Source organism: Cucurbita moschata, unplaced genomic scaffold (assembly GCF_002738365.1).
Source record: "Cucurbita moschata cultivar Rifu unplaced genomic scaffold, Cmos_1.0 Cmo_Scf00004, whole genome shotgun sequence".
Lineage (NCBI taxonomy): Eukaryota > Viridiplantae > Streptophyta > Magnoliopsida > Cucurbitales > Cucurbitaceae > Cucurbita > Cucurbita moschata.
In genome coordinates, this window is record NW_019268520.1 from 6748108 (window position 1) to 6760371 (window position 12264).

At 37.8% G+C, this 12264-nt stretch overlaps 3 protein-coding genes, 3 non-coding genes and 1 pseudogene across 7 annotated transcripts; 2 read left to right on the forward strand and 5 right to left on the reverse strand.

Annotated features, from left to right (window-relative positions):
* Positions 1-1436: 1436 nt before the first annotated feature.
* On the reverse strand, positions 1437-1526 carry LOC111442492. Its single transcript, XR_002710314.1, has one exon. It is a non-coding gene; the product is annotated as a small nucleolar RNA snoR27 (small nucleolar RNA).
* A 100-nt stretch (positions 1527-1626) lies between these two features.
* On the reverse strand, positions 1627-1718 carry LOC111442491. Its single transcript, XR_002710313.1, has one exon. It is a non-coding gene; the product is annotated as a small nucleolar RNA snoR27 (small nucleolar RNA).
* A 56-nt stretch (positions 1719-1774) lies between these two features.
* LOC111442490 lies at positions 1775-1865 on the reverse strand. Its single transcript, XR_002710312.1, has one exon. It is a non-coding gene; the product is annotated as a small nucleolar RNA snoR26 (small nucleolar RNA).
* A 1704-nt stretch (positions 1866-3569) lies between these two features.
* LOC111441968 (heme-binding-like protein At3g10130, chloroplastic) lies at positions 3570-4546 on the forward strand. Its single transcript, XM_023079187.1, has one exon. The coding sequence runs from the start codon at positions 3799-3801 to the stop codon at positions 4393-4395; it is 597 nt and encodes a 198-aa protein (XP_022934955.1). The 5' UTR covers positions 3570-3798; the 3' UTR covers positions 4396-4546.
* On the reverse strand, positions 4393-5255 carry LOC111441969 (protein transport protein yos1-like). The gene is made up of 2 exons (XM_023079188.1): positions 5075-5255; positions 4393-4802 (listed from the first exon to the last, which is right to left on the reverse strand). The coding sequence occupies exon 2, from the start codon at positions 4798-4800 to the stop codon at positions 4567-4569; it is 234 nt and encodes a 77-aa protein (XP_022934956.1). The 5' UTR covers positions 4801-4802; positions 5075-5255; the 3' UTR covers positions 4393-4566.
* On the forward strand, positions 5227-6906 carry LOC111441768 (annotated as a pseudogene).
* An 87-nt stretch (positions 6907-6993) lies between these two features.
* On the reverse strand, positions 6994-10607 carry LOC111441488 (O-fucosyltransferase 19-like). 2 transcript variants are annotated; one of them, XM_023078510.1, is made up of 8 exons: positions 9862-10607; positions 9253-9325; positions 9096-9166; positions 8912-9000; positions 8689-8821; positions 8379-8611; positions 7817-8293; positions 6994-7736 (listed from the first exon to the last, which is right to left on the reverse strand). In XM_023078510.1, the coding sequence occupies exons 1-8, from the start codon at positions 10414-10416 to the stop codon at positions 7481-7483; spliced, it is 1887 nt and encodes a 628-aa protein (XP_022934278.1). In that variant the 5' UTR covers positions 10417-10607; the 3' UTR covers positions 6994-7480. The 2 variants fall into 2 exon arrangements, with proteins under 2 accessions (XP_022934278.1, XP_022934277.1); XM_023078509.1 differs by having other exon boundaries at positions 9253-9328.
* Positions 10608-12264: the final 1657 nt, after the last annotated feature.

Sequence of the window (12264 nt, forward strand, 5' to 3'; positions counted from 1 at the left end):
TTTTTTTTTTTTTTTTTTTTTTTGTAAGATTATAATATAAATTTGGAAATTTGGTACACAAAAATTGGTAATACTTTAAAGCCGCGCCCCGCTGCCCGTAGCCCCCACACCATTCAATTTTTCTTTTGACGTTTTCTGCTCTTTTCCACTTCGATTTTGAGTTAGAAAATATGTTTGTCTTCATTTTCTAAATCAATATTAATTTTTTATAATTACATTATGGTTACGAAAAAGAAAAACCATTGTAACAAGATTATTCACTAATATAAACTATTTACAAAAGAACTAGTAAGTCCTTTTCTTTTCTCTCTTTTTTTTTCCAGGTAGATAATTACTCCATATATCAAATAATTTACTCAACACAATGTAATGTTTAGAAATATTTGAAAAGATTCGTAGTGCTATTGGTTGTATGATAAAAGTGGTTACCATGTGAGTCCAAATTTAAAATTATTGAATCTTAATTAAGTTAATCTTATAATAAGAAAATGTATTTTATTTAACTAATTATGTTCTTCCGACGATTCTGAAAAAATTATGTTATTCCGTCATTTAATATAATATAATATATGATACTTTATTTGTTGATGTATTCCAATTACCTACCGCAAATAACTCGATACAACAGGTTAATTTTATAGTTACAAGTTTGATAATAGTTCAAAAATTAAAGAAAAATACTTGAATGCATGAACAATTAACCATGACAATGTAACCTGGATTCTAAATTATATTATTTCAGTAATTGAGGATTGTAAGATTTACAATTAAAAGAATTAGTATTCTACATTTGCACTCTCTTCGCTTCCAAAAGATTGATTTCTCTACTTACCCAGAAGAACATAACATTCTCTTCTCCCAGTACAGAAGGTGTTGTGTAAGCATTTGCAATTACATCACAACTATTCCGCGAGGAGTTGCAAACATTTGTGGTATATCAAGTCCAAAATAGTTTTAAGACTATATGTGAGTGTTCACAAAATCCAAACTAAGTTCAGAAAACAAAAATTGAAGAAAAAAATTGACTTGTTTTTAGAATTTGAATTTTCAAAAACATAGAGCATTACGAAAACCAAAACAAAATAGCAGGAAAAGGAAATGAAAAAAGAAACCCGAAGTCGAGAATGAATCATGCAGAAACAAAAAGTAATTGTTTAATTCATCGATTTACAAAATGGCAGGCGATACCAATCAGGCATAAAAAAAATCAAAACAAACAACGAACAGCCATAAAAAGGCAAAGCAGCTTCAAGTTACTACCTATTGAGATTGGTGGATATGAAGTAGTAGGTGTTGAAAACAGGAGAAGGAGAAAAAGAAATGGTTCTGGGGACAAATGACAACAAAACTCATCAACCACCAACCGGCAAAAAGTTGAAAACGGACGTTCTGGAATGAAACCTACCCACCAACAACCATCCAATGAAAACAACGCTATTGGATCTCAGAAATCAACAATATCATCAACTCCATATAGGAACTTACAGATAGATAACGCAGTTTTTCATAAACATCATGGATCCAAGGGCTGTATAGGTAAACGCATATAACCAATTAACCATTCAAACAAATACCTGTATCTCTAAGAAATAAAATAAGACTCGGGGGAAAACAATAGAGTAAGAAAACAGATCTCAGAGATTATCCGTTTATCTCCAATTCCTAGCAGGAAATTGCAGATAGATAACGCAGATTTATAATCGCATCATCGATCTAGATATAAAGTAGCAAAATGACCTACAAAATCGTAAACTAACGACCTTCTAAAGAAGAAAAGCATCTCAGGAACAATATTCCCCATGGGTTTCTTCATGGTAAATCAAAGTGCAAGGATAACAATAATATTGTTTCATCACCGATGCTGCCAGAAAAACGAGAAAAACGACGACGACGAAGTAGCTGTATTGCAGAAAGAAGAGCGACGGTCGGCGGCGAAAAGAAAACAAACCCTAGCACTATTTTCTGAATTGATTTATGAATGACGATTGATGAAGGAACCATTACATAGGGTGCCACAGGGCTAAGGATGTACTTTCACCCTTACAAATTTTGGGTTTTTTTCCCTCTTTTTTCTTTTTTCACGGAAGTTGAATTAGGATTGTTTTATTTATTTATTTTCTGTACAAATATTTAGGATTGTTTTATTAAGATTTATCCGAAAATAAATCCACTTCATTAATTATTTTGATACTTCATAAATATTTCGCAGTAAAATAAGTTATAATTTTGGGTGGAAATTAAAATTACTGAAAAATAAAAATAAAAAGTTTTAAACAATTGAATTGTGTTAAGGATATTTAGTAATAAATTATAGTTTATCATATATATTATATTTGATATTTTATTATAAGGCAAATATCTAACATTTGCCTTATTACTATAGGTATCTTTCCATTTATTGTTATTTCCATTTATTACTATTTCCATATCCTTGTAATTTATTTGATTATAAATAAGATAACTTTCACACCATTTAGGTGTGGTGGATTAAGCAAACATTCACATGGTATCAGAGCCATTTTGGTTTAGCAACCTAGATCCTTTCTTTTCAATGGCTTTTGAAATCTTCTACTGTTCTTCTCCACCACCACTGTTGTCTTTGATGCCGCAGGGGCAGTCGTCATGGCTGTCACATGCAGATTCGATTGATTATTCTTCGGCTCCACCTTTTTGACCTCCAAATCATCCTTCGCCATACTCTGTACATACAACCTCACCTTTTCCAAACATAGCCTCCTTCATTTTCTTCCCAATTTTTCCCTTCATCATTCATCCTTCACAAAAACCCTAATCTTAGGATCTTCATCAGCATCCCTCTTCGAAAATATACAGAATCTCAATAAGCCCATCGACCTTCTGCAGAGATTTACCTTTGGAATCTGGGCGCCGCACTGGCATCTTCGCCAACCAAGTTGCCGCCGCCCTTCTCGCCAAAATTGGCTCCTTCGCCCCAATGTGGCGACTCTTCCAGCTGCCCTTCTAGCCAAAATTGGCTCATTCGCCCAATGTGGCGACTCTTCCGGCTTCAACATTGTCTTTGTCCCTTGCTCTAGGTTTCCCCTTCTACTTCTTGGGGTTAGACATATTCTCACCAGAGCCAAGTCAGCATCGTCGCTAAGCGACAATCCCTCTTCATGGGTTAGACATATTCTCACCGAAGCCAAGGCAGCATTGCCGCTGAGCGGCGATCTCTCTGCAGTTTTCGATGGCCAAGAAAGTGTTTCTCTACGCCTCCTCTGAACCAGGTTGTTAACATCTTCACGAAAAGTGTTTTTCAACCTCTTTAAATTTTTCAGATTCAAGCTTCACGTTCGTTTAAATCCGACGCTTAGCTTGCGGTGGGGTGTTAAGGATATTTAGTAATAAATTATAGTTTATCATATATATTATATTTGATATTTTATTATAAGGCAAATATCTAACATTTGCCTTATTACTATAGGTATCTTTCCATTTATTGTTATTTCCATTTATTACTATTTCCATATCCTTGTAATTTATTTGATTATAAATAAGATAACTTTCACACCATTTAGGTGTGGTGGATTAAGCAAACATTCACAAATTGCTTACAGAGGGAAGCTGGAAGCATCTCCATCAGGCGATCCCACTTGCAGCGAAGCCGTCGTGGACGATTAAAAGCCACAAAACACCTCTGCAAGCTTCCGCCATCTATTCCATGGCTGAACATTCCAGTTCCATTTCCCAACCCCTTCTCCAAGCAACCCCCCTTCTTCTCAACGTATAAATCAGCAATCCCTAAACCTCCTTCACTATCGACATCTAAGTTTTCCAAAGATGGGTTTAATTTTCGGGAAGATCAGTGTCGAAACGCCCAAATATGAGCTGATCCAATCCACTGCGGACTACGAAATCCGCAAATACGAGCCATCTGTGGTGGCCGAAGTCACCTACGACCCGACCCAGTTCAGAGGCAACAGAGACGGTGGTTTCACCGTGTTAGCAAAATACATCGGAGCCATTGGCGAGCCACAGAACATTAAGTCCGAGAAGGTGGCTATGACAGCGCCTGTGATCACCAAATCGGAGAAGATCTCGATGACAGCTCCGGTGGTGACGGGGGGCGGCGGAGGCGAAGGGAAGCCGGTGACGATGCAGTTTGTGCTACCGAGCAAATACAAGAAGGCCGAGGAGGCTCCTAAACCCGCGGATGGAAGTGTTTCGATAAGGGAAGAAGGGGAGAGGAAAGTGGCAGTCGTGAGATTCAGCGGAATTGCGACAGAGGGGGTGGTAGCGCAGAAGGTGGAGAAGCTAAAGAAAAGCTTGGAGAAAGATGGGATTAAGGTGATTGGGGATTTCGTGTTGGCGAGATATAACCCACCTTGGACATTGCCTTCTTTGAGAACCAATGAAGTTATGATACCAGTAGAGTGATTTGATTCCTAATGTTTATACGCATTCTGTGTTTGATATTCATGTATTAGTATATCATGTCTAGTGCTCTGTTTCTTCTGAATAATACCATTACTCTCACGTAAGATAAACTATTATTCACTCAATACGATTATGTCATGCTTCAAGATCTGTTTCATTTTGTACACTGAATCAACCAGAGAAGAGCTTGATTACGATGATGATGATGTTGAAAAGAATGAGCGGAAGTCTCAAGAATTGGCATGCATGGATGAGCCCTATTACCTGCCCTTTGAGCGTGTTCCGTCTTCCTCTCGACATCTCTCCCAATGTCCATCCTCTCCGAGAAAGAAAACGATCCTCGTTTAGAATTGCAAAGGCATTTGCAAACAACAGAAGCCCTTCCAAGAAGGTCCAGAATCCCATATCTGCATGTGCAAGAAGGAGAAAACTTCTCAAATAATGAACTGATCGAGATGGTTTCGAACTTCACAACAGAAAAAGCAAAGTGGGTTTCGGATATTGGACGAAATCATGAAGGAAATCTTATGATTTAGGGATGCACATCACGAACTTTGGGACCCAGAAAAAAGAAGAGGAGATAAAGGAGAACTATGAAGTTTCTGTAACGAAACTTGAAGAAATTCACGAAGAGAAACCGAAGCTGAACGTAATCAAATAGAGATTCTCGTTTTCTCACCTTTCTTTCGATGAATCTTGGGGAGCGCGAGAACAGAGATGGAGGATTGATCGAACAACTTGTTGATTCGAGTGGAAGAAAGGAATTGAGGGGGCGACCGCTTTAATCGAGCGGTCGACGGAGATTTTCAGATGATTACAGCCGTCGGATGAACTTCTTGCATAAGTTCTCTATTCTATCCTGCGAGAAAAGACAGCCAGCTCGACATTAACTTTCTTTTGGGTTTTTGGGTTTATCTCCTAGTTTTGTGCCAAATATGGATAATCCCTGGAAGCACCCATGGGGCTTCTTTTCAGCTCCTTCCTGCAGCCGTTTCTCTTCCCCGTCTTCAATTTTCCCGTTTTCTTTATTTCAACCCATCAAATTACAGAGCGAAAACTCGTGATTTATCTCTGAAATTCATTTCACGCCATTTACATAGTTCGTCCAAATCCCTGAAACTAAACCCACCAAGAGCTTCCGTCAATGGCGACGACGATGAGGTTCTTCAAACGCCCAGCCCCACACGCTGAGGGAGGAAAAAGGGGACTAAATCTCCATCGTCTTCTACTACTACTCCTCAAAAGAAAACAAGACAAAACGTTCTAAGAAACCCCAAATCACAGATAAAACCACAGAAGGGAACCCATTTGCTCAGGTTTCCGAAGACGAATCAATCGATTCAGTAGCTGAAAATTACGACGATGGAATGGACTTCTCATACGAAGATCCTCCATTGATCTGCTGCTTGGGCGCCGCACAGAAAGAATTTATGCCTTCAATTCGTGTACACGATAATCAGATGCATCATGACAAGTACTCGGAGTGGAAAATGCTCCAATGGGATCCGCCGGAGTTCGCTAGAGCACCAGGGGGATCGTCCTCCAATGTCGCTATATCTCACGTTAGGCTCGGCGGACGAGCTGCGTTGATGGGGAAAGTTGGGAAGGACGATTTTGGGGACGAGATCGTGTTGATGATGAACAAAGAGAAAGTACAGACTCGAGCTGTGCTAGATGTACGTACATGAAGATCAAGTTTGAAGACGGAAACGGTGAAAGAACCAGGCGAGGATTCTCTGATTAGCTCTGAACTCAACCTGGGTGTTGTTTAGAGACTTGTTGAGAAGAGAAATTGTGTTTGTTTCATTGCAGGCAAGGATATTCCATTTCAATTCACAAGCTTTGATGTCCACTGCAATGGAATCAACGCTCTTCAAGGCTATCCAGTTGTCCAAGAAGTTTGGTGGACTCATCTTCTTCGATTTAAATTTGCCATTGCCTTCGTGGAGATCACAGGACGAAACTCGAGAATATATCAAGAAAGCCTGGAATGAAGCTGACATTATTGAGGTTTCAAGGCAAGAACTAGAGTTTCTGCTAGATGAAGAATACTACAAAAACAAAAGGAACTACAGACCTCAATACTATGCTCAAACCATTGAACAAACCAAGAGTCGGCAAGACTATTACCATTACACGGCGGAGGAGCTACCGCCCTTATGGCACCATCACCTCAAGTTATTGTTCGTGACAGATGTTCCAATGCAGATTCATTACTAAACTCCTTCACTTCACGGCATTCACCTGCGACAGGACGGGTTCTGGTGATGCTGTTGTAGCTGGGATCATGAGAAAGCTAACTACTTTCCCGGAGATGTTCGAAAGCCAAGAGCAACACAGAATCTGAAAGAGCAGGTCTATGTACCATCAATGTGGTAGGTTTAAATATCCCTTTTGAGTTCGCATTGTTCTAATTTGAGCTTTAGAACAATCGATGGAATGTATAGCAGAGTAGTTGTTCCTCCTATCTCTTTTCCTCTTACTCAAAAGTCAGCCAGTGGATTGAAGAAGGAAGAAGAAGAGGGATAGAGAAGCATGGAAGAAGAAGAGGGATAGAGAAGCATGGAAGAAGAAGAGGGATAGAGAAGCATGGAAGAAGAAGAGGGATAGAGAAGCATGGAAGAAGAAGAGGGATAGAGAAGCATGGAAGAAAGGGCAATTCACCTTTTCTTTTCAAAATTTTTACATTATGAATCAATGGGGAGATGCGATGGATAATGATGCAAAGAATAAGGAAGGGAATGAATAATTTTTGTCTGTGTAAAAACTAACCTGATCTACTAATAAAAAGGAAAAACTACATCTGAACTGACTCCCTACCTCACCTACCACTTATCAGAATCCTATTCACTATCAATTTACCTAAAAAAGAAGGAAAGAAACAACTTCTGCTTTTGAAGCTGAAGGAAGCTAGCAAAACCTCCGAGTATTATCCTCCATCTGGGTCATATGATTCAACTCCTTATGGCTTGGAAAATGGAAGTCAAAGTTTGAGGAACGCAGAAGAGCGAGGTCCCTAGAGCAATGGGGCACATAATATGAATTTAGCAGAAGAAGCAACGAGCATGCAGTGAAATCATAAAATCTATCTCTGCAGTGAAGCTTTATGATTTCGTTTCTCATTAGTTTTTGGTCTCAATGTTTGATTCTGAGACTTGATGCAAAGACAGCCGGGATAGGGATTAGCATAAAAATTCTCCTCTAGCCTCGGACTCTCTCCGGCTTGTCTAACATATGGGGAACCCAGTCTGTCCTTTTGCAATTCCTTCACTTCTTTGGAGAATTCTTCCCACGAGATGGCCTCCTCCTCCAACTGGTCTATCAACCTCACTAGATTTTGCCTGAAAAAATGAAACGATATGAGGTGCGCCCGGTAGTGTCAAACCAACGCACCAACATAGAGCATCAGTCTCCAACAAACCTGTCAGGATTTATAGTCTTTCTGAATCCTCCAAACCTCCTATGGCCCTGCACTGCTTTAGCCATGTTTCCATCATAGGTATAAACAAACACATCACTCTCTACTGCCACGATATAATCCAAGGCTGCCATGCGATTCTGGTACGGCTTAAATGGCTCCAACTCCTCCTTAGTTGCAAGAGTTGAATGAGAAAACACATTGGGATATTTGGATCGAAAGGCCTCCATGCTATCTCTCCCAAAAATCTCCCCCGCAACAATGTAGATTTTTGTCGTGGAAGGGTAATCCAAGGCTTTAAGCAACAGGGCTGCCTCCATAGGTGTCATTGGGCAGCCTCCTACAAGTCGCCTTTCTTTTGCATCTATCTCTTTCTCCTTCCAATGCTTCACATTGTATCTCATAACTTTGAGCTCCTCATTTTCCTTCGCCGTCAGGTTGTGGCTGCACCCTGTGAATGCAAGCATATCTTTCTCATACCTGAAATTCAACATTTACATACTTTGGTTACTCTCTATGCTATCAAATAACACCCCAACCCAAGTGCTTCAACAGCTGAGACTACCTCAGATGGAGGGCAATATATGGTTCGTCATCCCTTCTTAATCTATCAACTAAAACCTTCCCAAGATCCTCAATCTTCTTCGTGAACCGTAGAGCATCGTAATTGGCTCGGCATCGAAGCTTCTGAACGTACGATGGCAAACCATTATTAGAGATGCGAGAATCAGTGTGGGTGAGCATCAACACTTTGTGTCGCTTTAACAAACGTAGCATCTCTCCTCGGTAATAGCTAGCCTGCACATTTAAATAGATTGTGAGAAACAGCATCAAAGAATTATGATTGACAATCTAGAATTGATGTTTTCTTAGACCTTGGACCAGGAAACTGGAGCCTTGACATAAGGTTTCACCGATGCCAAACGTCGAGGCAGGGTCTCAACGATTTCGATATCATCTCTTAGAACATCAATGAAGTGCCTCCAGTCAAAAATATCTTTGAAATCACTGCAAATACCAAAGTTGATCATAAATTATATGCAAAATAATCAGCTAGCAAAGACTTGGGAGTATGAACAAAGGGAGAAACGCAAGTACCTTGGATCTGTCCAAAAGGACTGGTGATCAAGCGAAGGAAGAACAAGGGTGGCATTCATAATCTTAGCAACAGCAACCATATCACATATCTGGACGCAAGTTAAGGCATATCTTAGTTAGAAAGATCGTGGGTATGATTTAGCTGACTATTTTAGCTCTTGAAAAACTAGCGAAAACATCTCACCCCTGTTCTCATCTGGTTCAATCCTCCATTGGCATGTACAAGAAGATATCCATTTGTTTTACCCCGACGTCCTACCGAATCAAGTTTAGAAATGAGAAACAAATTCAATGGGTTCTAAAATCCTTGCCTTACAGATTAAGGGAAGTGTTACACATACTTATTCGATTCCTGGGTCGAGTAATGCACTGATAGAAATTGTCGCTCTTTGGTTTCATCCAAATTTCAGGCGTCTGCTAAACATGATATAAAATAAACACAATACAATCAGCAGCTGTGAATCTCATAAACTCCAACGAACATTCTAATGCACAAACAGACAAATTTTGGATATAATTAATTGCATTCATTGAATTGAGTGGTTCAAAGTAGAAGAAAACGAAATGGGTTGGCAGCCAAAGCGACAAACATAACGGCGAATTGAAAGAAAAAGAAAGCAAAATTCTGGTTACAAAAAGTTAGTAGTCGCAACCCTTGATGAGGATGCATTTATTGCTACCCCCCACTACTATTTATTGGAGTCGATCACCAACATACAATTCCAGAAACAGTTCCAGATTGAATGAGATGCAAAATAAAAACAATGGGTTTTTAAATTCCAGAAAAGGAAAAGAGAGAAAAAACAATTAAATTCAATTCCTCGAGAAAGGCCACACATCACGCCATCTTTCCTTTTGACGGGAGGACTAACGCTATTGGGATGGAATATTTTGCAGAACGAAACAGAGCAGAAAAAGGAATTAAAATAAAAAATAAATAAATTACTCACAGAAATTTTCTCGAGAAGGCGCTTGGGGACGACGGCTTCTTCCTCGGCAACGGCCCTTTGCGCCATAGCCCAATCCTCTTTGAAGGTCTGTATGATGAGTTGTCCTTTATCGATCATCTTGCCATTAATCTCCACATGTGAATTGAGGAAGGAGAACTTGAAGAACACGGTTAGAACAGCCATGAACATCAAAATCAAAAAAATCATACGCCCAAAGTTCCTTCCGGATACTAATGACCGGCCGATCATGGGCGTCAATAAAAGGCCTTCTTCCATCTTGAGAAGCCAAGTCTCGGGCACCCAACAGAATGCCCGAGCCCGAAACAAACATTGCCTAATCATGGGATGATGAACATGATGGTGAAGGTGATGATGGTGGAGATGTGACCCGACATTGGAGACGTTGGAATTGTCTTCTTCATCATACAATTCTGAAGGGTTGGAGATTCGGGAGTCGGAGTCCATAAAGTCTGTTACACGTCGTCTGGTCTTGGTGGCCTGTCCGCCGTGTAGTGGACTTCCATTGCAAGAATTGGCCGGAGCGCCGGAAGCCATAGGTGGGCGATTGAAATAGCAGTGTTGTTTCTTGGTTGGATCGGGAGAGATTGAGAAAGAAACAACAACGAAATAAAATTCCAAACGACGATTTTGGTGAATATGATTCGGAAAAAGAAGAGGCCGCCCGTATTTGTATGGGCGGCAAGGGGTAGAATATAATTTCGAGTGTTTATATATAGACTCTTAAATCTACGAATGCTGATTCTCTCTCAAACTCCATCCCTCTCACTAAATCCAAATGATTACATTTGTATTTATAGGACATATTCTACCCCTACATAAAAAATTTCATTTTTTCTTTTCCATATTCTCCACGGAATTGCCCTTCCTAATAACTATTGTACCTTAAATTATACAAATACCCTTCAAATTTGGTGTTTGTTTTACCTCACAATTTTTTCCATTTTTACTACTTTCACATTCATTTTTTTTATTTATATAATTACATCTAAACATTTATTCATTAATTTTTTTTTGCCATTTTTGTCCTCTATCTTAACAATTTAAAAGAGTATTAAAAAAAACAAAATTTAGATATATAATAAATACACATTTCAAATTTTCAAGATTTTTTTATATAATTTAATATTCTCATTTTAGTTTTTAAAAATATATATGGAATTTTGAATCTTAAATATTTTAGACAATTTATTTATTTATTTATTTAATACAAATATATAATTTTAGCTAATTATAGTACCATCTTTTTAGGTTATATTTTTTATTGGGCTAAAAATAGTTATGAATAAATTTTGTTTGTTTGTTATATCTAAATCTAAATCTTTTTTATTTATTTATTTATTTGGGAAAATGTAGTATTATGTTACAAAATTAAAAAAAAAATCAGATTTTTTTTATATAATTTAATATTCTCATTTTAGTTTTTTAAAAAATATATGGAACTTTAAATCTTAAATATTTTAGATTACAATTAATTAATTAATTTATTTATTTATTTAATACACGTATATAATTTTAGCTAATTACTGGTACCATCCTTTTTAGCGGGTTTAAGTTATATATTTTATTTGGCTAAAAATAGTAATGAAAAGTAAATTTTGTTTGTTTGTTATATCTAAATCTTTTATTTATTTATTTATTTTGGAAAGGGTATTATGTTACGGGAACTATTTAAAAAGAAAATTAAAAAAAAAAATCTATTTTATATGGCTGGTCTGGTCTTATTAAATTAAAAAATCCAATTTCATTATCCGAGAATATATAAATAATATTTTATAAGTCTAAATGTTGTAAAAAACAAATTTCATATTTTTTAGAATATAAAATAGAAATATCTTAACAAAAAAAAATTATACAGCTAAAACAGATTAATAATAAACTAAATAATATTAAAAAGAACGGAAATTGCAAGAGGGTTTTATGTTTACAAAGACTCCCCAGCCAATTAATTAAAAAAAACTATATTAATCAAGCCTAATCTGTAAAACGACAGCACTTTGTATTTGAATGAATATTGGAAGGCAAATTAGGGTTTCACTTGTTTTTTTTTTTTTTTTCTTTTATCTTGTTAGGAGGTGGGCAGCTATTAATTATGTATTTAAATTCGGCTGTTGCCAATTACACATACAGGTGCATGAAACACGATCTGAACAGACATTCCAAGAAACTTAAAAAGACACGTGTCCCGATCGCATTAATTGACACCTCTTCTGTCCACAGTGTTACTCTTTGTCAGTCGCATGATGGAGTTGATCAAAGATGAATATTGATTGCCGTTGTTGATTGGAAGAAACGAGGACGTGTACGGTGATGATAGCGTAGGTCAGGATGTAGAGAATGGGAGAAGTTAGTGCTGTGGAAATCCAAGTGGGATGGAGTTTAGGC